Source organism: Callorhinus ursinus, unplaced genomic scaffold (genome assembly GCF_003265705.2).
Source record: "Callorhinus ursinus isolate GAN/ISIS: 27379988/994484 unplaced genomic scaffold, GSC_fseal_2.0 scaffold10, whole genome shotgun sequence".
Lineage (NCBI taxonomy): Eukaryota > Metazoa > Chordata > Mammalia > Carnivora > Otariidae > Callorhinus > Callorhinus ursinus.
This window is the reverse complement of record NW_027397072.1, coordinates 40,289,558-40,309,483: the sequence shown is the minus strand read 5'-3', so window position 1 is coordinate 40,309,483 and position 19,926 is coordinate 40,289,558. Positions and strand designations below refer to the sequence as shown.

The window sequence follows — 19,926 nt, the reverse complement described above, 5'->3', positions numbered from 1 at the left end:
TCGTAAAAAAGAATGGAGACACTTCTCGTTCTAGAGATAACACTTTAGTGACTTTGTGGTTATAGGCTTAACTGGGAGTTCCTAGCGAGTTTGGCATGGAAAGTTAAGAAGGAGAGAGGGGGATGGGTAGAAAGATAAAAATCAAGCCAAAAGGAATTTTCTGAAAGGATTGAGTTAGTTTCAGGGGACAGACAAATATGGATGTGGAGCGACAGGCTGTCCCTCGCCTAGGGTAGAACAGGTACTTGATAAATGTGTGGATTGAATGTCAGCTCTTACATGTCTGTTGTATTCATTTCTTACAGATTTGGAAGAGGCGAGATAATGATGAAACCAACCAGCAGGGGGCTTGAAGGAGGAGTTTAGGGTTTTGCTCCCCAGGGCTTTGGCTGAAGCTGTAATAATAGCAAAGCTGTAGCTGACCATGGGCTGACTGGCACATTCCCTGAGCCAACCCGTTTTGTGGGTTCGGGTTCACACCAGGACATCAGAGGGGCCCACCCGCCTGGGATGGCTCTGCACCGTCACCTAGCTCTTCTGAGATCAGTTGATTATAGATTGATGCTCCTTTCTCCTTCCTGTCGAGCTCCCCTCTAGTTTCAGCAGGCCAGAACTCCTTAACAGATGTATATAATATCTTTCTGGGCATCTGGGAGTATCTGAAGGGCAAGATGATGTCTTTTACACATCAGAGCCTCAGGATTCTAGGAATAAGAGCATGAAGCCAGTAATATCCTTCTTACATCGTAGGTGTTTTTCCTGTGGTTCACTTCATTTCCTGATGTGTATTTTGGAATGGATTAAATGTTTTCCTGTTTTTAAACCAGCCTCTTGTTTTATATCCTTCCCTTAGGCTCTTGTCAGCTTGTGGGTGGTGTGTCATTTGGGATGCATTTTGGTCTCTAGGTAACAAAATATCTGACTAAAGCAATAAATTCCTGTGCTTAACTAGAAGGGTGGAGGTGGGTGGTTTCAGGCTGAGGTGCAGGGCTGTGTGAGGGAAGAAGGGGGGGAAGGAAGGCAGGAGGGACGTCTGACTGCAGTGCAGTTCTGAGAAAGTCTCAGCCAGGCCAGTGGGGGTCCCAGAGCAAAGATTGCCAGTCAAAAGAATCAAGCAGAAATGGCTTTCTTCAAGCTCAGTCGTTGATTAGGACCAGCCTGGAGAAAGTGTGGCCTCGGCCCAAGCACTGTGACAGAGCTGAAAATGTGGGCGATGTAAAGAGACAGCCTCTGGTGGCAGTCAGTCAACCAGAGCATGGTCTCTTAAAGGGAGGTAGGAGCCCTGCACGTCTGTGGCTGCCACCCTTCTGGGAGTCAGCGCTGTCCCTGTTTGCCTTTACCTCTTTGACAGCTTCAGGATGTCCCTTGCTGACTCCTCTTCCTCTCTCCGGCTGTTAAAAGTTGAGATTCCTCAGGACTCAGTGCTGGGCCCTCTCCTCAGTTTGCTTTCTCCCTAGGCCATTTCAAGCCATGTCCATGGCTTCACCTACCCCCTAAGGGGGATGGCTCCCATCTTAATCCCAGACTTCTCTCTGTTCTTCAACTTTAGAGCCAACTGCCTCTTGATATATTTTAGGTGTCTTAAAGTCAGTTCAAAGCCAACGTTGTTAAAAACTGAGCTTGTGAGTTTTTGCCTCAAACTTGGTCCCTTTCCAGTGGTTTCTATGGCGCTCTAGGGTTCCATCATCCAGTTATATAATTTGGAAATTTATGCGGTTCTCCTTCCCCCACCCCCACTTCCCTCATCTAATCTATAACTGAGTCCTGTCGGTTTCAGGTTGTAAGTGTCTCTTGAATCTTCCCCACTTTAATCCTCTTCCACTGTCCAGGCTAAACTATAGTCAGCTTAGTCCAGGTCCAGTTAAAAGAGAGAAACCATACAGTAATTTGATCAGGGAAAACTCAATTTCAAGAATTATTGACTATAACGGGATTGAGGTCAGAACTCTAAAGAACACAGCAATAGCAGGTGTAAGGAGCATCTGCCATCCCTAGGGTTGCCATAGCATCTAAGGCTGAAAGTCCGACCTCTGGTGCCCATCAGTGGTCTGTCTAGGGCGTCAGGAAACGCTGCTTATGGGGAGGCGTCTCACTCTGCTTCCCAACTGCCTGGGGAGGAGAGGAGTGCCCGGTGCGGCTGGGGCACCCGAGGCTCTGTGGGCACTGCGGGAACCTGACGCCAGAGCAAGCTGCGCGTGTTGCCTTTGAGCGGGTGCGCCGGCTCCGGGACGCAGAGCCCTGCTGCCTGCTGTGTGTCTCCAGCACCTCGGAGCATCCGTGGCAGCTGGCGAGGAACAATCTAAAGGACCCAAATCCGTTTTCATAGAGCGGGCGACAAGGGTGAATTTGTGGAGTCGCAAGGCACTAAATTGTGGAGTTGAGAGGCACAGTCCACCCCTTGAGGACTCAGCTTCCATATACACTCTTACACACATTTGAACTTCTGTACAACAGTGACGACAACAGAGAAAAGAACTCTATTTCTGCCTAACAAAAAACTGCCCTTACGAGTGAACAAGTTCTCAACCTTTCCCAAAACAAGATGACCTCAGAGTCCTGTATCCTCTGATGCCTGTATTGGTTACTCCTCAAATCCAGTCCTAGTCCCACTGAATCTTCCGTTCTCTAAAGACTAAGTTGTAAAGGTAACTTCCAAGGAGTTGTATATAAAATGAAAATGGGAAGAAGAGAGAAAAATGGTTAACAGATGCAAATTATCATGTATAATTATGTATATCGTGAAGGCAATAAGCAAGTAGAAAACAAAGCTATAGTCCATATTTCTGTAATAGGGCAAAAGGCTACAGTTGATGTCTATGCTTCTAACTTCCACTGCCCTTTCTGGGTCTAGTCTGCCCTTAGCCTCAGCTAGTTGGGGTTCTGTACCTGGTAGGGTGACACAAATCTTCAGTCCCTAAGGACCTGACTCCTTAATCATCTGACTCCCCACCCGCTTTGTGTTGCTCTAGTTTTCCATTAACCTTTACGACTGGGTATAGTCCATCTTGCCTGCATTTTGTAAGAGCAACCCAGTTTCACCGTGATAATCGGGATCAGTAGACTAGTAGATTACACTCCCCCCCCTTCCCCCCACCCCCATTGGTTTAGTAGCATAAGGAACCCAAAATGTCCACGTGGTAGTCTCATCTTCTAATTGAGTGAAACCATGTTTCCTGGGTGGAAGTATTTCATCCTTGGGAACCAAGACCTTCTAAACTAGCAAAGTTGCTGCAACAGAAGTAAAAATTCTGCTAAGTTGTTAAGTGTACTAGAGGAGTCACACCAATGTTCACCTATTTTTTTAGACCCATGTATTTTGGTAATGGGGGAGAGAGTACCATATAATGTTCTCTGGTTCAAAGCATACTGCATCCTATAAAATGAGCACTAACTGGTACTGTAGCAGAGTTTTCAGTAAGCCATTCTATCTTGTAATGAGGCTAGCTCCTTCCAGATGATGGTGTATGTGTTAAGACCAGTGAGATCTACGGGCATGAGTCCATTGCTGTACTTCCTTTGCTGTGGAAAGACTTCCTTTGTCAGATGCAATGCTGCATGGGATGCTGTGATGGTTGATAAGGCATTCCGAGGATCCATGCATGGTGGTATTGCCAGAAACATGGGCAGGGACGGCAAACGTGTGTCTGGAATGTGTTTCTATTCCTCTGAGGATAGATCTCTGCCTCCATAATAGAAGATGTAATCAGCCTGCACCAGGTAGCTGGCTGATGCCCACAAGGAATAGTGCCATACTGGGGACTCACTGTTAATTCCTGCTATTGGCAAATTAGATATTCAGCAGAAGCACTACTCAGGTCAGGGGACGGGAAGTCCAGGTTGTTGAGCCCACGCATAACCTCTCTTGCTGCCACCATGGCTCATGAGCTCACTGAGCGAGCACTGGAGAAAAGAGGCTGCTGGCTGACATTCCACAGGTAATGTCACTTTGTAAACCTCATTATTAAGATTCTCCTCTGTGGCAGATGCCTTTTGGGGGCATTCATATACAAAACAAATATTTTCATGGTATATAATATTACTATAGTAATATAGTATATATATATGTAGTATATAGTATATATAGTGTAGCATAATATACGTATGTGTGTATATATATATGTAGTGCATAGTATATATATAGTGTAGCATAATATACATGTGTGTGTGTATATATATATATGTAGTATAGTATATAGTATATATAGTGTAGCGTAATATATGTATGTAGTATAGCATATAGTATATATAGTGTAGCATAATATATGTATGTGTGTGTGTATATATATGTAGTATATATATAGTATATAGTATATATAGTGTAGCGTAATATACGTGTGTATATATATATGTAGTATATATATATAGTATATAGTATATATAGTGTAGCATAATATACGTGTGTGTGTATGTATATATGTAGTATAGTATATAGTATATATAGTGTAGTGTAATATACGTGTGTGTGTGTATATATATATATGTAGTATATTCAGGGTCTATCCTTACACCTCTTCCCCAGACTTCCTTTTCGTCAGGTTTACAATCCTGTTCATTCTGAATCCCTGGCTATCCAGCCAAACCATCGGCAACTACCCATGAGTTAGTCGAGATCTATACTTCTGGCCATCTCACACTCCAAATATAGTAAGCAACCCAATATACTGTTTGCAGAGGCTTTTCCTTCCCCACTGTCCTTCAGTGTCACCCTGAGTGGGGATGAAGTGCTACAGCTGTCTACTTGCATTCTGTACCAGCATTTTGTACGACTCTATCTGTAAACCAGGCTTGAGTTTTGTCTTCCTTTGTCAACTGGACGTAAGTAACACCCTGGGAGGCAACGCAACAGGAGTTGGTGTCAAAGGAATGTGGGCCACCTGCTCGTGTAACTTACTTGTGCCTTTTGGACCTGCCTGAGGTTGGCTTAATATACCACCCATTTAATGATAGCTTGCAACTACGCATGGCCAACATTCAGGTTGGCAGGTTCATGAGCGGAGATTCAGTTTCCCTGGTCGCCTGTTAGCCTGTGTTTAGACACTCAGTCTATTCGGGCCCAAAAGCTAGCCAGAAGCTATTTCTCAGAAGGAGAATAGGTATCTGCGGAAGATGAGGGCATAGACTTGTTCCAAAATCCTGAAATTCTGCACTGTGATTCTCCTGTTGGTTCTTGCCAGAGGCTCCATACAGCATTGCTATTTGCCAAGGACACATCAAAATAGTGGCCATCCTGGATCAGAAGGTACAAAGAGTAGAGCAGTCTATCCTGCTGCTTAAACTTCTGTGGAAACTTTTCTTGTCCTGGCCTCCCTTTGAAACCAGTAGCTCTACAGCTGTCTCCAGTTGGGTTAAAGTAGCACACTCAAATGTGATATATGATGTCTCCAAAAGTCAAAAAAGCCTACCATCCCTTGTGCCCTTTTTCTTTGGACCTGCCCAAGCAGGTGGGGCAGGGGGGAGGTGATAGGAGGTATAGCAGCCTGTCTTTCACAAAGGAGGGGATACTTTGACATAGTCTAGACCACACGTAGACCCCCAGAGACTTCTAAGGTGGCAGGCCCCTGAATTGTTTTAGGGTTAAATCGTACCCTCTTGTTTGCTTATGGCTTACTAAGACATCTAAAGTACCTGTCACAGGGCGCCTGGGTGGCTCAGTTTGTTGACCGTCTGACTCTTGGCTTGGGCTTGGGTTGTGATCTCGGGGTTCTGGGATTGAGCCCCACATAGGGCTCCACACTCAGCAAGGAGTTTGCTTGTCCCTCTCCCTCCCACTGCTCCTCCCCTTGCTCACGCTCTCTCTTCTCCTCTTTCTCTTTCAAACAAATAAAATCTAAAAATAAATAAATAAAGTACTTGTCACTTCCTGCTCATTGGATAGCATCATCATAACATCATCAGTGTAGTGGTCTAGTGTGATGTTTTGTGGAATGTCAAGATGATCAAGATGTCTGCACGGTGTTATGGTAGAGCGGGAGAATTGACATTCCCCTGAGACAACACTGTGAAGGTATCCTGCCAGGTAAAAGCTAACCATTTCTGGTGATCTTTATAAACTGGTATGGAGAAAAAGGAGCTAAAGCTGCATGCCAAGGACCACGGGCTGTGCCGTAAAGATGCTACATCTGGGACAACAGCTTCAGCTGGAGTCACCATCTGATTATGTTTATGATAGTCTGACGTTATTCTCCAGGATCCGTGTGACTTCTGCACAGGCCCTCTGCCACTGTCATTCTAGTCTAAGCTATTGCTAATTTCTGTTTACAGTGGTCTCCTCACAGGTCTCCACCCCTTCCCGTGTCCCCTTCTCCCAGTTCATTCACACTTTGGCCAGGCCAATCCTTTAAAGCACACACCGAACCAAGTTGTTTCTCCTCACACCCTGATCTCCCACTGAAGACACTTTGTTGGCTCTTAGATGGAAATCCTTAGCCTCTCAGCCTCACGTCTTGGGAAATTTCTCCTGGTCATCAATCCCAGGACCCCTGTCCTTCCTTCCATTTCCATGCAGGCCTTTGTGCCATCTGCTTCTTCTGCTGGGGATGCTCTCTCCCTTCGAACTTGCTCTTCCTTCACCTCTCTGACCTCTCACACCTCCTCAGCACCGTAGTGTCTCTGAGTGACAGCACATAGCTCACCTGAGGTATTCCTTTTTTTTTCCCCCCTGTGATTCTATGATTGATGTCTGTCTTCCCAACTAGACTCTAAGTTCCAAAAGGACAGACAGGAACTGTTTTTTTGTTTTTTTGTGCCCAGCCCTAGGAAAATGCTTGACACTAAGAGTCAGTTGCTAATGTTCACTGAGGAAATTATATAGTGCTAAGTCTGTGTTCTCTATCCTTTTGACAAAAATTTTGTCTATTTTTTTAAGATTTTATTTATTTGAGAGAGAGAGAGAGCACGAATGAGGGAAGGGGCAGAGGGAGAGGGAGAAGCAGACTCCTCGCTGAGCAGGGAGCCCGACGTGGGGCTCCATCCCAGGACCCTGGGATATGACCTGAGTCGAAGGCAGACGCTTAACTGACTGAGCCACCCAGGCGCCCTGATTTTGTGTCTTTAAACCCACCCAAGATGTTGACAATAGACACTATTGACTAAAAGGTTTAGAACCACTGCTCAGAGCTGACTGTCATGTCCTGTGTACAGAAGCTTAAGGGCCTTTGTGGGTGACATGTGGCTTGCTTCCACCCCTGCTGTCTGAACTGGGGTCACAATGTCTCTATGGCTATGATCTCAGCAGATGCTTCTGCTTTTGGAGCCCTCAGGCTCTGGATGGTCTGACCCACACATGAAAAAGAAGTGGAATTCATGTTTTCTTAGCCAGAAATCACAAAGGAAAAGATAGATACATGGAAAACATAACCTAAAGGTAAAAGACATATGACAGGGTAAATTTTGCAACATACAAGACAGTAAAGAAATGAATATACCTAATATATTTTTAGTGGTAAGAAGAAGGATACCGCTGGAGCACCTGGGTGGCTCAGTCAGTTAAACCTCTGCCTTCGGCTCAGGTCATGATCCCAGGGCCCTGAGATGGAGCCCTGCGTGGTCGTGGTGGGGCTCCCTGCTCAGCAGGGAATCTGCTTCCCCCTCTCCCTCTGCCCCTGGCCCCTTGCTCGTGTGCAAGCTCTCTCTCTCAAACAAATAAATAAAATCGTAAAAAGAATATCCCTATGGAAAATTGGGCAAAAACTCCAATAGGCATTTCACAAAAGGTAAAAAATATAAACGGTCAATAAATATGTGAAAAAATTTTTACTTAGTAACTGAAGAAATGCAAAATAGAACAACAAGAGAGGTCATTTTTATATTTTAGAGTAGCAAAGATTTGAAAGTTGCTAGTAACGAGAGTTGGTGAGAGTGAAGAGGCATGTGTTTGTTATTGGGATAGAAGCTGGTATGGCTGGTACAGAGGGGTAGTGTGGCAATACAGCCTATAGTTAGAGTAAAGATGTGCATGGTTTTTGTCCCCAAATTTCATGTCTTGGAATTGACTTTAAGGAAATTGACTGGTAAACAAAGATGTAAGTGCCAGGGTTTTTATTTTTCACAATATTGTTATTAATGCTAGTTGATACTGTTGATAAAGGGAAGAGTTTGTATCCAGAAAAAAATACCATGCAGCAGTTACCAGTAATGACAGACGTCTCTATTTATTGACCTGGAAAGATTATTTTTATTTTATTTATTTATTTTTTAAGATTTTATTTTTAAATAATCTCTACACCCAACCTGGGGCTCAAACTCATAACCCTGAGATCAAGAGTTGCATGCTCCACCAACTCAGCCAGCCAGGAATCCCTGGAAAGATTCTTTTTATTTTTATTATCTATTATTTATTTATTTTAATTAAAAAAAAGATTTATTTATTCATTTCAGAGAGAGAGAGGGAGAGCTTGCGTGGGGGTGGGGAGCAGAAGGAGAGAGAGAGAGAGAGGAAATCTTAAGCAGATTCCCCGCTGAGCACAGAGAGGCCCAGTCTTGATCTCCGAACACTGAGATCACCACCTAAGCTGAAACCAAGAGTCGGCCACTCGACCGACTGAGCCACCAGGCGCCCCTGGAAAGATTATTTTTATTTATTTTTATTTTTTAAGATTTTATTTACTTGAGAGAGAGAATGAGAGAGAGAGAGAGAGAGAGAGAGTGCGCACAAGATGGGGGAGGGTCAGAGGGAGAAGTAGACTCTCCGCTAAGCAGGGAGCCCGACGTGGGACTCGATCCTGGGACTCCAGGATCATGACCTGAGCTGAAGGCAGTTGTATAACCAACTGAGACACCCAGGCACCTGGAAAGATTATTTTTAAATGAACAAAGCAGTTGTTCAGTTTACAAAGCATATATAGGATGTTTCCATTTCTGTAAGTCTGTTATATATAGGGGCGCCTGGGTGGCTCAGTTAGTTAAGCAGCTGCCTTTGGCTAGGATCACGAACCCAGGGTCCTGGAATCAGGCTCCTGCGTCAGGCTCCCTGCTGGGCAGGGAGCCTGCTTCTTTCTCTCCCTCTGCCCCTCTCTTTCTCAAATAAATAAAATCTAAAGAAAAAAAATCTGTTACATCTATTTTTGTGTATGTGCAGAGAAAAGTTTGGAATGATCTGTAATAAAATGTTATAATGATGTGTTGTGGATTTTAAATCTCAGTCATTAATCAGGGGGACATGAAAGTAACTGTCTTTATTGTTTTAAAATTGAACTCATTTGGGCTCTTAAGCCCCCACAATATAATATTTCCATTCGAAAGTGATTGAGCCCCTTCCTTTTTTTTATTTAAAAAAAACATTTTATTTATTTATGAGAGAGAGAAAGAGGGAATCCCAAGCAGACCCCACACCCAGCATGGAGCTCCACGCAGGGCTCAATCTCACGACCCTGAGATCATGACCTGAGCTGAAATCAAGAGTCAGCTGCCTAACTGACTGAGCCACCCAGGCGCCCAGCCCCTCCTTTTAATACTCAGCCCCTCTTGGGTTATTAACGACTGGACCCTACTTCCATTTTTTCTGGGAATGATTGACAAAGTGCCCTGTCGTGAGGAGAGGTATTGGGGACTGTGCTCTCCCTGGTCCTCTCGGTTCCCCTCCCCTTGTGCTGGGATGGGCTGTCAGGTCTGACTTCTGCTCCTCTCAAGGTGCATGAAATCTGTCAGTGCTTTGTCCCTAGTCATAGGCTCTTTTGGGCCCTCCATTTTGTGCAGAGCTGATTCTGATGGCCTCTTGGGCCCTGGGGCTGTGCTTGCTCTTCTGCATCATGCAGGGGGCACCCTCTGAGGCTGTCCTCAGGCCTGTCTGCTAGGCCCCCTCTTGAAGGCTGTTTTTTGCACTCTTTCTAATGTCATGTTGGAGGCAGCCTTCTCTAAGGGACTTGTGTTCTCCTCATGCCCTGGAAAGGGAAGAACAAGTCCTCTCTGCTCTTCGGCCCTCACACCTCCTGGGGCTTCTCCTTTCCCACCCTGCTCTGGGGGTGCAGGTTGCTGGGCATGTCTCAGGGACTCCCCAAGCCTCAGCCGTAGCCGCTTCCTGCAGTTCTCTCCTCCCACCAGCTGGTCCACTCCTGACCCTCCTGTTGCGTGAAAGCTTCTCTTCCATCCTCACAAGCTCATCCCCATGCTTGCCTCCCCTCCAGGCTCTGTCTTGTCATCTTCCCAGCCAAGCTTTTAAAAAATTTAAAACGCTCTTCTCTCGGGGATCTTGACCTTACAATCGAAATAATGGTTTCCAAGGCAATAGTCTGCTATAGATTTACAAAAATTCACTTACAAGTTCAAATTCAGAGGCCAGGGATTTGTGTCCAACATCCTTACCCCCAAGAGCACATTGTATAGAAATCTTTTTCCTGGAGCTTGAATGGTGGAGATGTGGGGAAAATGGATTGGAAATGTCTATAGCTCAGTGCCAAAGTATACATCCTGCTCCAGTCCTCTCCCGGGATTGGCAGGATTGTGGGTGATTTCCACTCCTTTGTGACCTGCAGGTTCTGAATTTTCTATAATAAACATGTATATCTTTCATAATAGGACGTATAGTAACAAAAGTTCTTTTATAAATAAAGGGACACTTCCAGGCACTTAGGTCTTTAAAGATAAAGGTTCATTTAATTTTTTTGTTGTATATTTTGATTTTTGGGGTACCCTAACAACCTCATCTCATCCCCACGAGTGGGCTCTTTGGGAGAGGGGAGGGTGAGAGGTGGGGGTGGGGCGGGAAGCATTTACGGGGAGGGGGCAGCACTGTGGGCGCCTACTTCTCCCTCAAGGAGGAGAGTGATGTCGCTGCCCAGTCCAGCTGCGTGAGGCTGCAGGCTTCGGGGGCATTTTCAATGACTGTCTTTTTCCTTTTAGTATGAAGCAATAGGCTTTATTAGTATTGTTACAGGCATTGGATTACATAGGAACCGATTTTTAGCCCGTGCCCCAACTGAGCTTTGAGGAGATAAATCATAGCAGAAATGGAATCACCCTGGAATTTCAGCCAAAACTTGGAGGAAGCTTACCTTGCAAAAAGATAAAAAGAAAACCCCTTTCTACATCTTAAAGTGATAGCCCTTAAGCCGGAGAACATCTCAAATATGAAAGTTTGTCCAATCACCTTCCCACCTTGCTTGAGCCCTGCCGCATCCATTCTTGACAAGTCAGGGATTTCCTGATTTTTTTTTTTTTTTTAAAGTTTGACTTCGTATATCTATCTTTTATGGTACTTGATGTTCCCATTTTTTTTATTCTTCTGAATTTGAGTTTTGTGAAAATATTGGCAAAACCACTGTAAAAGCCAGTATCTTATGCACATGGAGATGAAAGTGAGGCAGGCTGCCCTCTTGGAGCCAGGGAAGGAGTGTGTGGCTGACGAGTTCCCCGGGACCAAGCCTGGGGGTGTTGTGGGAGCTGCGCTGGCTCCAGTGGGGTGTGTGAAGTCTGGCCGGAAGTCCCTGTGCCGGAAGCCCCCCTCTTGCAGATCTCCTCCAGCAGATGCTGCCCTGGCTGCTCCTCACACCCGGAGAGGAAGAAAGTGGCTCTCCTTTAGGCTGTGGTTAGAGACAGGAGAGGTAAGACTGACAACAGGACTGAGGTCACAAGCTGCGGGCTCATGGTCCATCAGCTTAAAGGAGATGGGGAAGGCGACCGTGGGAGTGAAGGCTTCCCAGTGTGGGCAGAGGGCAGGGAGCCTGAGGAAGAGGCTTGTCACGTGGGAGAGCTCAAGAATCCTAGAAACCACCTCTTTCAATCCCCCTTTGCTGCTGAGGAGAATGAGAGCCAGAGAGGGGGCAATGTATCTTGGCTGGGGAACCCAGGGTCAGTTGATGGCAGAGTCAGGACCAGAGCCCAGGCCCCCTGGGCCAATCCGTTGCTTTTCCTGTTCCAACAGGGATGGAAGGCCTGGCTCTTTCTGGTGCCGGAAGCCTTAGGAGCTGGGGAAAGGAGACTGCCCTGGTCTCCTGGGCAGCTCCCAGCCCCCAGATCCCCCCAGCTGCCATCAGGGTGGGGGGAAAACATGAATTTGGTCCCTGGGGGATAGGTCTGAGTTGGGGCAGACACTTCCTCCTCACCGCCTCCCACAGGGGCTTATAATTCTAGAGAGATTCGGGAGCAGGCCTGGGCTGCCCCACTCAGATGCAAGAGTCAGACCCTGGGGCCTGAGCGCCAGGAGGGCATGGGGTTCATCGTTTTCTTCACAACGGTAAACCTTGCCCCTAAAGCGCAGCCTGGCCATAAGGCACCCACTACATTTTTTTAAAAAATGAGTGAACAGACCTAACACACGGGTGTTAGGGTCTGGCTCTGAGCGGAATGGTGAAGTGGGCCAAGTTTGCTCTCAGGGACACTTCTAGCCCACAGTTGCTATGTCTGTCCCTCTCAGGGTCATTTCCCTGTCCTGAGGGCCCTGGTCATAGGGGCTGCATCTGACTTACCCCTCCATTCTAAGGTGCTACCTCTGACTTAGACAATGACAGTCAGGAAGAGAGAAATGTGTCTCAGGAAGGAGGAGTCAGATGATGGTGGAGTTCCTGGCTTCTAAGGGGACAACATCTTTGTGCAGCACAGCATGATTTCCCCTGAACTTCAGGAAAGGTTGGCCTTGGTACGTCAAATACTGAAGATCAGTGAGTGCAGAGGGTGAGCTGCAGCTCCCTCTGAGGCCCGGGACAAGGTGAGGGAGGTGGGAGCTGGGCCTAGCCCCAGGGGTGGCAGGATTCTGAGGAGAGGGAGTGAGAGAGGCCATTCTTGAGATGGCGCTGTGAGGGGCCCTCAGGAGCCTTGAGTTGTGGCCTATGAGGGGGAGGATGGGGCAACCAGCAGCAGTGACTACCTCTTCCTGCTTGGGGAACACAGGGCCCCCTGTCCCGATGGGTACACGACCCATCTACCTCTTCTTCCCCTCAACGGGGAGCCCGGACTCACCTGCCATGGCTCTGAGTTCTCGTCAGAAGTAAGGAATGTGGGTACACTGGAGAGGACTGAACGTGGTCTTACACGCGCCCAGGGCCTGCCGTAGGGACAGAGTTAGGGCCGGAGGCCTTGGACCCTGTTCCCCCTTCCCAGCTCTGAGGGGGATGAGAAGCTCCTGCTGGAAGGGGCAGCTTTCACTTTGACTGCCATGTGGTGGGTGTTCTTGGTGTGACCTTGTAGACCTCCTAAGCCATGGGCCTTCTAGGTTTGGAGCCTGAGGAGGTGGGATGCTTGCCCCAGAGCACCCACTTGGCAGCTCCTGCCGAGCACACGCTGCTCAGCGAACAGCCTCCATTCCCTAATGTGCATCAGACCATACTCCTTACAGCTGCCCCCTCCTTTCCTATGTCTCCTTGTCCATTCTTTTGTGGCTTTTCCTTGACCCGTGTTAAAATAGCGTCCTGGGCCTGCACTCCTGGGGTTGCCCTGGCCCCAGAGGAGCGAGGCCTCTGCCAATTGTGGACCGGAGAGGGTGGGGGCTCTGGGAGCTGAGGAAAGTCCTGGCACCAGCCGGGAGGGTGAGCACCTGGCAGGTGGCGTGGGCATCCTGGCCCCCGGCCATGAGGGTGTGCAGCTGGGGTGTGTGCTGTTCCACAAACTGCTCGCACTGAGGAAGGAGAAAGAAACAGGTGTGTGTTGGGGGGGTGGTGGGCCTGTTGCAGGACTCTCCCCTTATCTGCGTCACTCCAGCGCTCCCTCCTGACCAGGTGGAGGTCCAGCCATTGCCCCCAGCGAGCAGCTCTGGCTGTGAACAGGCTGGTGTGGGCTGAAATGGAGGGTTCTGTCGGGAAAGCCGGGGACATTGGAGATGGAGGGTCTTGCAGCTCATGCGCAGGGGCTGCATCTTAGCCACCATCTTCCCATCCCCCCAAATTTCAGGTCTAGAAATCTTCAAGCTCCTCTGGGCTTGGCAACCTGACGTGGTGGGCAGTGGGGAGCCCTGCACATTCTGGAGCAGGGGAGTGCCATACCAAACGCTGCCTCCCTGGCAGGTCATCAGTAGACTTGCCTCAGGACTTGACTTTGTGAAGAGAATTCACTGTAGGGACTCTGAGTCCTGGGACTCTAGAGCCTTCAAGCCCAGCCCTCTCTGTGGGTGGATGTGTCCCTGGTGAGTCGCACTGAGAGAGGGATGGGGCAAGGACAGGACAGGGACCCTGGAGAGAAGGCCAGGCCCTCTCCTGCTCCCGTGGGCATGGCGTGATAGCCGGGCCTTAGTCTTTGTCCGTGAGGGAGGCCTGCAGGTCCTCTGGGGCCCATGCCCTTTGTCCAAAGGCGACCCCTGACCTTGGCAGGTTTTGCCCTGTGTTATTTTTCCAAGGTTTTTGGGCCCACGTCCTGCCTGTTTGAGCTCCTCGAGGGCAGGGGTCGGACCATTCTGTGCGTCTCTGATGGGGAAGCCTTTCCCGGGCTCCCCCCTCCACTGGGGGCAGGCCCAGGGCCCCAGGTCCACCGCGTGCCCGTCCCTCACCTTTTGCCTGCCCAGCCAGGAGCTGAGGCATGCCTGGTGTATTGCCTGCGGCATGGCCTGCTCGCTGCTGTTCCCGGCCTGTGTGGCCACGAACATGCAGACTTGGCACTCGGACTCTTGAGGTAACCATTCTCCGGGCAGGGACTCCGGAGCTGTGAGGACTGGGAGAGAAAACCGTCAAGCCTGCCCTGCAGAGGTGCTCAGTTGTCGTCCGGACTGGTGCAGTGCAGGGGGCACCGGGGAGAGGGGAGGGCGGGGCAGGGCCAGGGGCAGGGAAGAGGAGGGTGGGCGCTGGGGAGGGGCGGGGGCAGCAGGCTCACCGGGACCAGGGCTCTCCTCGGAGCACCGGAGGACCAGGCCGCACACCATCTGGGGCAGCACGCGGCTCAGCAGAGCATCTAGCAGCAGGACAGTGTAGCGCTCGGCCAGGCACTGGCAGATGCCACCCACCACCAGGGGTACGACATGGCACACCTGGCCCATAGCCATGGCCAGCACACCCTGGGGTGGGGCAGAGACAGGGCATGGCGGGGACCTGCCCTGGCAAGGTCTACGCCATGCCCGGCACCTGCGGGCATCTCGTAGTTTGACCCTGCGCCCTTCTGGGAGGGGGAATGAGTACGCTGTTTACAGATAAGGACGCTGGGCATCCAAGAGTCTGAGGGGCCCCGCCAGAGTCACTAAGTGAGTTCAGGAGCCAGGCTGCCATCCCAGCTCGGCGTCCACAGGCTCTGGGGCTGTGGGAAGGAACGTGGCCAGCCCAGACAGGCGGCCGTCAGCCGGGCCACACGGTGATCAGACCTGGGTCTTCCCCCTGCACACGCGGGGCTTGTTACATTTCCCTGCAGCGGCAGCAACTTTCATCTGTGGCTCCTGGAGCCCCTGGGGGAAGTGAGGAGGTTCCCCAGCCCACCCCGATTCCAAACTCCATCTCCCAGCTGAAGGGCAAGGAGAGAGGTAGAGGTGACAAGCACTCTGGCTCATTCCCTCCTTTCTTCATTCATTCAACCAACACGTGTCAAGAACCTGCACGGCGCCAGCTGGCCTTGGCTGTGCCGCAGCTGGTGGCCGCCCCGTCCCCCATTGCTGGGAAGGTGGAGGTGGGCGCACGACACAGTGAATTATTTGTCTCTGGGGTGCTCTACCTTCCAAACGGGTACATTTCACCAAATGCTTGTGCATGTCACCTGCTTGTGTCAGAACCCACACTCGCCTAGCCTCCCCGCTTCACTGACAGAGGAAAGAAAGGTTGTTGCTCTGCCCAAGGCCAGCCCATCGACTCGTGCCCTGGACCCCCACCCCCACCCACCCAAGTACGTTACCCTGCATTGTCCTCTCTCCCCAGCTCACTGCTTCTCCCATCTGCTGGCCAGTCCCATTGGCACACAAACGTGCCAAGATGGCTTCTGTCGCTAAAAGCCTCACTCGTCCGGGTGCCTGGGGGGCTCAGTCGGTTGAGTGTCCAACTCTTGATTTTGGCTCAGGTCTTGATTTCAAGGTAGTGAGATGGAAGCCCCACGTTGGGCTCCCCACTGAGCGTGGAGCCTGCTTAAGATTCTCTCTCTTGCCCTCCCCCCACCCTCACAACCCCCCTCTTCCCTTTTGTGCACTCTCTCTGAACAAACAGAGAAACAAACCGGGATTCTTTGCCATCCAATGGTGAGCTGCTGGTGGACAAGACCGAGGTCTTGTTCATTTTTATTCTTTGATGCCTGGCACAATGCCTGGCATATAATAGCGGGGGCTTTACAATTGTTGAATGAACTCTAGGCCTGGCCCCCACGGCGCCTGAGCCTGAGCTCCGGGGTCCCTTGTGTGGCCCCTGACAGGGGCATGAGGAAGGGTAGGGGAGGGTGGAGCTGTGGAGGGCCCTGCTGAACTACTCGTATTCCTGGATGTCTTACCTTGGGCATCACAACTTGGATCCGCTTGATCAGAGTCCTGCAGAGCCAGCAGTAGGGGAGGGGGATGGGCAGCCGCTGCTCGGAGAGATCCTGGGGGAGAGAATCACCCCCAGGTGAGGCCAGGCTGGGCCCTGGGAGAAGACATCCTCCAGGCCCTACCTCCCCTGACTTCTCTTCCCCTTTTCCCTGCCTTAAGCCCTGCTTAGAGCTTCTTGCCCCTTTCTGGCTCTGCCCTCTCCAGGGCAAGTGCTTACGGGCCTTGGCTGTGGCGTCACTGTATGGAATCCCGCCTATCTGTATGAAGGGCCAGCAGTGCAGGGGCCCTCTGTCACCTGGGTGTGAGGCCCAGCCCTCACCTGGAGGGCTCCCGGCAGCCGGGGGAAGATCAGCTTCTCCGGCAGCAGGTCTGACAGCCCTGACTCCTGCCCTGGCTCTGGACGCCCAGGTTCGCACAGGCCCAGGTGCTTGCAGATGACCTTCGGGTTCTAGGGCACAATGCAGGGTGAGGGAGTGGTCAGGGTGTGGGAGGGGACCCACTCCTGCCCAGCCTGGCTCAAGGGCTTGCACTAAGACCCCTGGCTTTGGGCCTGGAATGAGGGGCAGCAGGCTGGACGGCGGCTGTGGCTTAGGGTTCTGTGGTGAGGGTGGGGGGAGCCAAAAGGCAGAGGTGGGGCTGTGTGGGGTCTTCGGGCAGGTGTCTGGGGATGTGTGTGAATGAGCACAAGCATGTGCGTTTGTGAGAATGGATGAGTGCAAGCATGGGTGTGAGAGTGTGTTTGTATGTGTGAGTATGTGATGGTGAGGGTTCTGCATGAGACTGAGTGTGTGAATGAGTGTATGTGAGTGTGAAGGGTGTGAGGGTGTGTAGTGGGTGTTTTGTAAACCCGTTGTGTGGACCCACTCAGTACAGCTGAGCAGGTAGGGCTGTGATCTGGGGCATGTGGCTCTGGGTCACTGTGTCTCCTGGACTGGTCACGGGTAGGGTGTGTGTGTGTGTTGGGCTGGGGTGTAGTGTGTGTGGGTAACTCTGCGTGTGGCTGGACATGGGGGCTGTCAGGGAGGCAGGTTGGAGGCAAGGTTGCCGGGCCCTCACAATCTGGCTCTGGAAGTAGTCAATGAGCACTGGGAAGTAGGTGTCGAGCAGGTGACTGCACTGGGGCACGAGAAGCTTCGAGGGCAGAGTGTCACACTCTTTCTCCAGGAACTTCCGCATCCTGTCCTGGGAGGCAGGGAGAAGACAGTCAGGCTGGTCTCTTTGAGGTCTGTGCCCGCCCGAGTCCCTGGAGGCAGGACCACCACCAGGCAGGCTGGCCACCCTCTCCCAGGTCACCAGAGCTGAGAGAGTGCCGAGGGGTTAAGTAGTTGGCTACAGGGAGGATCCTCCCCCTTAGGAGATACCATCTCTGGCTCACTCCCAGGACCCTCTCCTGGCCAGGAGGTTCCCGGAGTCCCCAGGCAAACCCATGCCTCACTCTTGGCCTGGAGATGGCCTCTTTAAGGGGCTAACCTCTGTGCCCTGTTCTGTCCCCCATCTCTTGGCCCCCACGCTTCATCCAGGATCTGGGCCTCATCACCTGGAAAATGGCCTCCTTGGTCATCTTGGTGAGGATGCGGATGATGGCCTCACATTCCTGGCACAGGTCATCCTGGGGAGGGGGCCCCAAGGTGGGGAATTTGAGTGGGGGGGCCATGCTCCCAGCTCAGGTGTGTGAGGCTGACAGAGCGCTCCAAGGCACAGGCAACTACCCCCCATCCCAACCCAACCATATCATCTTATCCCATCGTATCCCAACCCATCCCATCCCCTAGGGGGGGCTTGAATCCCCTCAGGCCCACGCAGAGGCCACCCAGCATGCTCTATGCCAGACCTCCAGTCCCGGTGCATCCACGGGAGGCACTCACAGCTCTTGCATGGCCCCAGACTTCCTGTAGGCAGTGCCCCAGGGCTCTGCACTGCAGTGCTTGCTCCAGGCTTTGGCACCAGAACGCGGGACCTCGGGCACAATCCAGGGACGAGGCGGTCCAGTCAGCTGCAGTTTGGGGCCAGAGCAACCTTGGGATTTAGGTCACACCTGGCACTCTGACTTCACCCAACCTCCAAACCTAATTTTACCAGGAGCGCTTGGCCCTTAAATGTGCTGGAGTCAGATGGAGCAGGGTCCCACCTGCAATATGCGCCAACCCCCCCCCCACCGCCCCAAGAGCTGTGTAACCTTGGACAAGCGCGGGAGCCGGAGCCGCTCCGAGCCTCAGCTTCCTCAGCTCCTACGGACGAGGGCTAACGCCTGGCTCAGGGCCGGAGCTCGGTGCGCCTGGAGGCAGACAGGAAGCCTCCTCCACACCTGGCCCCGGGAGAGAGGGAGCTGAGAGGCTGGGGAGACTCACCGGCGCCTGCGCCGCACAGCGTGGACAGCAGTAGTAGCCACAGCAGCCTCTGGGACTTGGCCATGGCACCTCCACAGCCTGGATCCCCTGCTGGGCCGAGGGCCCTTATACCTGGCCAGGGGCGGGGGTTGCCAGGCTCTGTGGGGGCAGCAGGGACCTCAGTGTTTGCCTTTGTCCTGGAGAGCCCTCCAGGTGCTTTGATCCCTGCCTCTTCTGAGCGGTGACACTCTACCAGCACCCCCCCCCCTCCCGTTTCCTGCCTGATGCCTGGTTCCTGCTCCCTCTCTCCTCCTGCCCTAAGTCCCATGGGCCTGCACTCCTGGGACCCTGCAAGCAGAGGGCTTTTGAGTGTCCACATCTGTCCCATCTCTCTGGGCTATGGGGGGGAAACAGAGGCAGGGCAGGGCAGCCAGAATGAACCCCATTACTCCCCAGCCCCTCAGGCCTCCTTTACTCTTGAGCAATACTCTCAAGAGCTTCCTGCCTGGCTCTCTCTCTCTCATTTGTTTTTTTTTTTTTTAAGATTTTTTATTTATTTTAGAGAGAGAGAGAGAGAGAGAGCGAGCGTGAGCAGGGGGGAGGGGCAGAGGGGAAGGGAGAGTGAAACCCAAGCCAACTCTGCACGGAGCCTGGAGCCCAAAGCAGGGGTTGATCTCATGACCCTGAGATCACGACCTCAGCCAAAACCAAGAGTTGGTCACTTAACCGACTGCGCCACTCAGGCGCCCCTCTGCCTAGCTCTTGACCCAGGGCAAGCCCCGGAGGGGCAAACCTGGGACCCTCCAAGGCCACCTACCTCCCACCCTCTCCTAATCTTTCCCCAGAAAACTCCTCTGGTTCTGTGGACAAAGGATTATCATTCCTCAGAAGAGCGTTTACGTGAAACCAACAAACAAAACCCCCAAGTGCCCCAGGAGTGTGAGACAAGGATGTGGGAACAAGATTTCCAGAGTGGCTCCTGAGCAGCCCACGTGTCCCCTGGGGGCCCCTCCCGGGCCAGGGCGGGCCACCACTGGAGGTCCAGGAGAAAGGAAGTGTCCTTGGCAGGGGTAGGGGCTCCAGGGTCAGGTCCCACTGGCAGGGCACGCCCGGGGATAAGCTCGCCACCTGCCCAGGGGAGGACACTTCTGTGAGTGCAAGGAGTAGAGACTTAGCTCCTCGTCACCAGCTGGTGATGAGTGCATTGATGACGGAGGCACCCTCTGCAGGGGAGTCTCCCGGGCTCTG

General features: G+C 51.5%; 3 protein-coding genes across 6 annotated transcripts in view; 2 read left to right on the top strand and 1 right to left on the bottom strand.

The window, feature by feature from the left end:
- USP39 (ubiquitin specific peptidase 39) overlaps positions 1 to 823 on the top strand; it is a 28,426-nt gene extending 27,603 nt beyond the window's left edge. Inside the window, exon 13 of the mRNA XM_025868260.2 lies at positions 306 to 823. Coding sequence (XP_025724045.1) covers positions 306 to 353 — 48 coding nt within the window. The 3' untranslated portion in view covers positions 354 to 823. The remainder of the gene's footprint in view (positions 1 to 305) is intronic.
- LOC112820650 (cytochrome c oxidase subunit 8A, mitochondrial-like) overlaps positions 1 to 19,926 on the top strand; it is a 153,485-nt gene that overhangs the window by 126,188 nt on the left and 7,371 nt on the right. The gene's annotated exons all lie outside the window — the stretch shown is intronic.
- SFTPB (surfactant protein B) lies at positions 10,564 to 18,858 on the bottom strand. 4 transcript variants are annotated; one of them, XR_012379761.1, is made up of 12 exons: positions 18,700 to 18,858; positions 18,217 to 18,344; positions 17,889 to 17,960; positions 17,408 to 17,533; positions 16,671 to 16,799; positions 16,315 to 16,404; positions 14,731 to 14,911; positions 14,411 to 14,571; positions 13,466 to 13,546; positions 12,892 to 12,976; positions 12,402 to 12,685; positions 10,564 to 11,516 (listed from the first exon to the last, which is right to left on the bottom strand). XR_012379761.1 is itself a non-coding variant. In XM_025868268.2 (11 exons), the coding sequence occupies exons 1-10, from the start codon at positions 18,761 to 18,763 to the stop codon at positions 12,914 to 12,916; spliced, it is 1,095 nt and encodes a 364-aa protein (XP_025724053.1). In that variant the 5' UTR covers positions 18,764 to 18,858; the 3' UTR covers positions 10,564 to 11,516; positions 12,892 to 12,913. The 4 variants fall into 4 exon arrangements, 1 of the variants encoding a protein (XP_025724053.1); XR_012379763.1 differs by having other exon boundaries at positions 12,402 to 12,583; XR_012379762.1 differs by having other exon boundaries at positions 12,402 to 12,567.

What these genes read in the sequence shown, in the direction of transcription:
- SFTPB (XM_025868268.2), bottom strand. Translation starts at nt 18,763, where the DNA reads ATGGCCAAGTCCCAGAGGCTGCTGTGGCTACTACTGCTGTCCACGCTG. An exon ending in ACTACTTCCAGAGCCAGATT is followed by an intron (nt 16,800 to 17,407) that starts GTGAGGGCCCGG and finishes ATTGTGCCCTAG; the next exon opens with AACCCGAAGGTCATCTGCAA. An exon ending in GGCTGCCGGGAGCCCTCCAG is followed by an intron (nt 16,405 to 16,670) that starts GTGAGGGCTGGG and finishes TCTCTCCCCCAG; the next exon opens with GATCTCTCCGAGCAGCGGCT.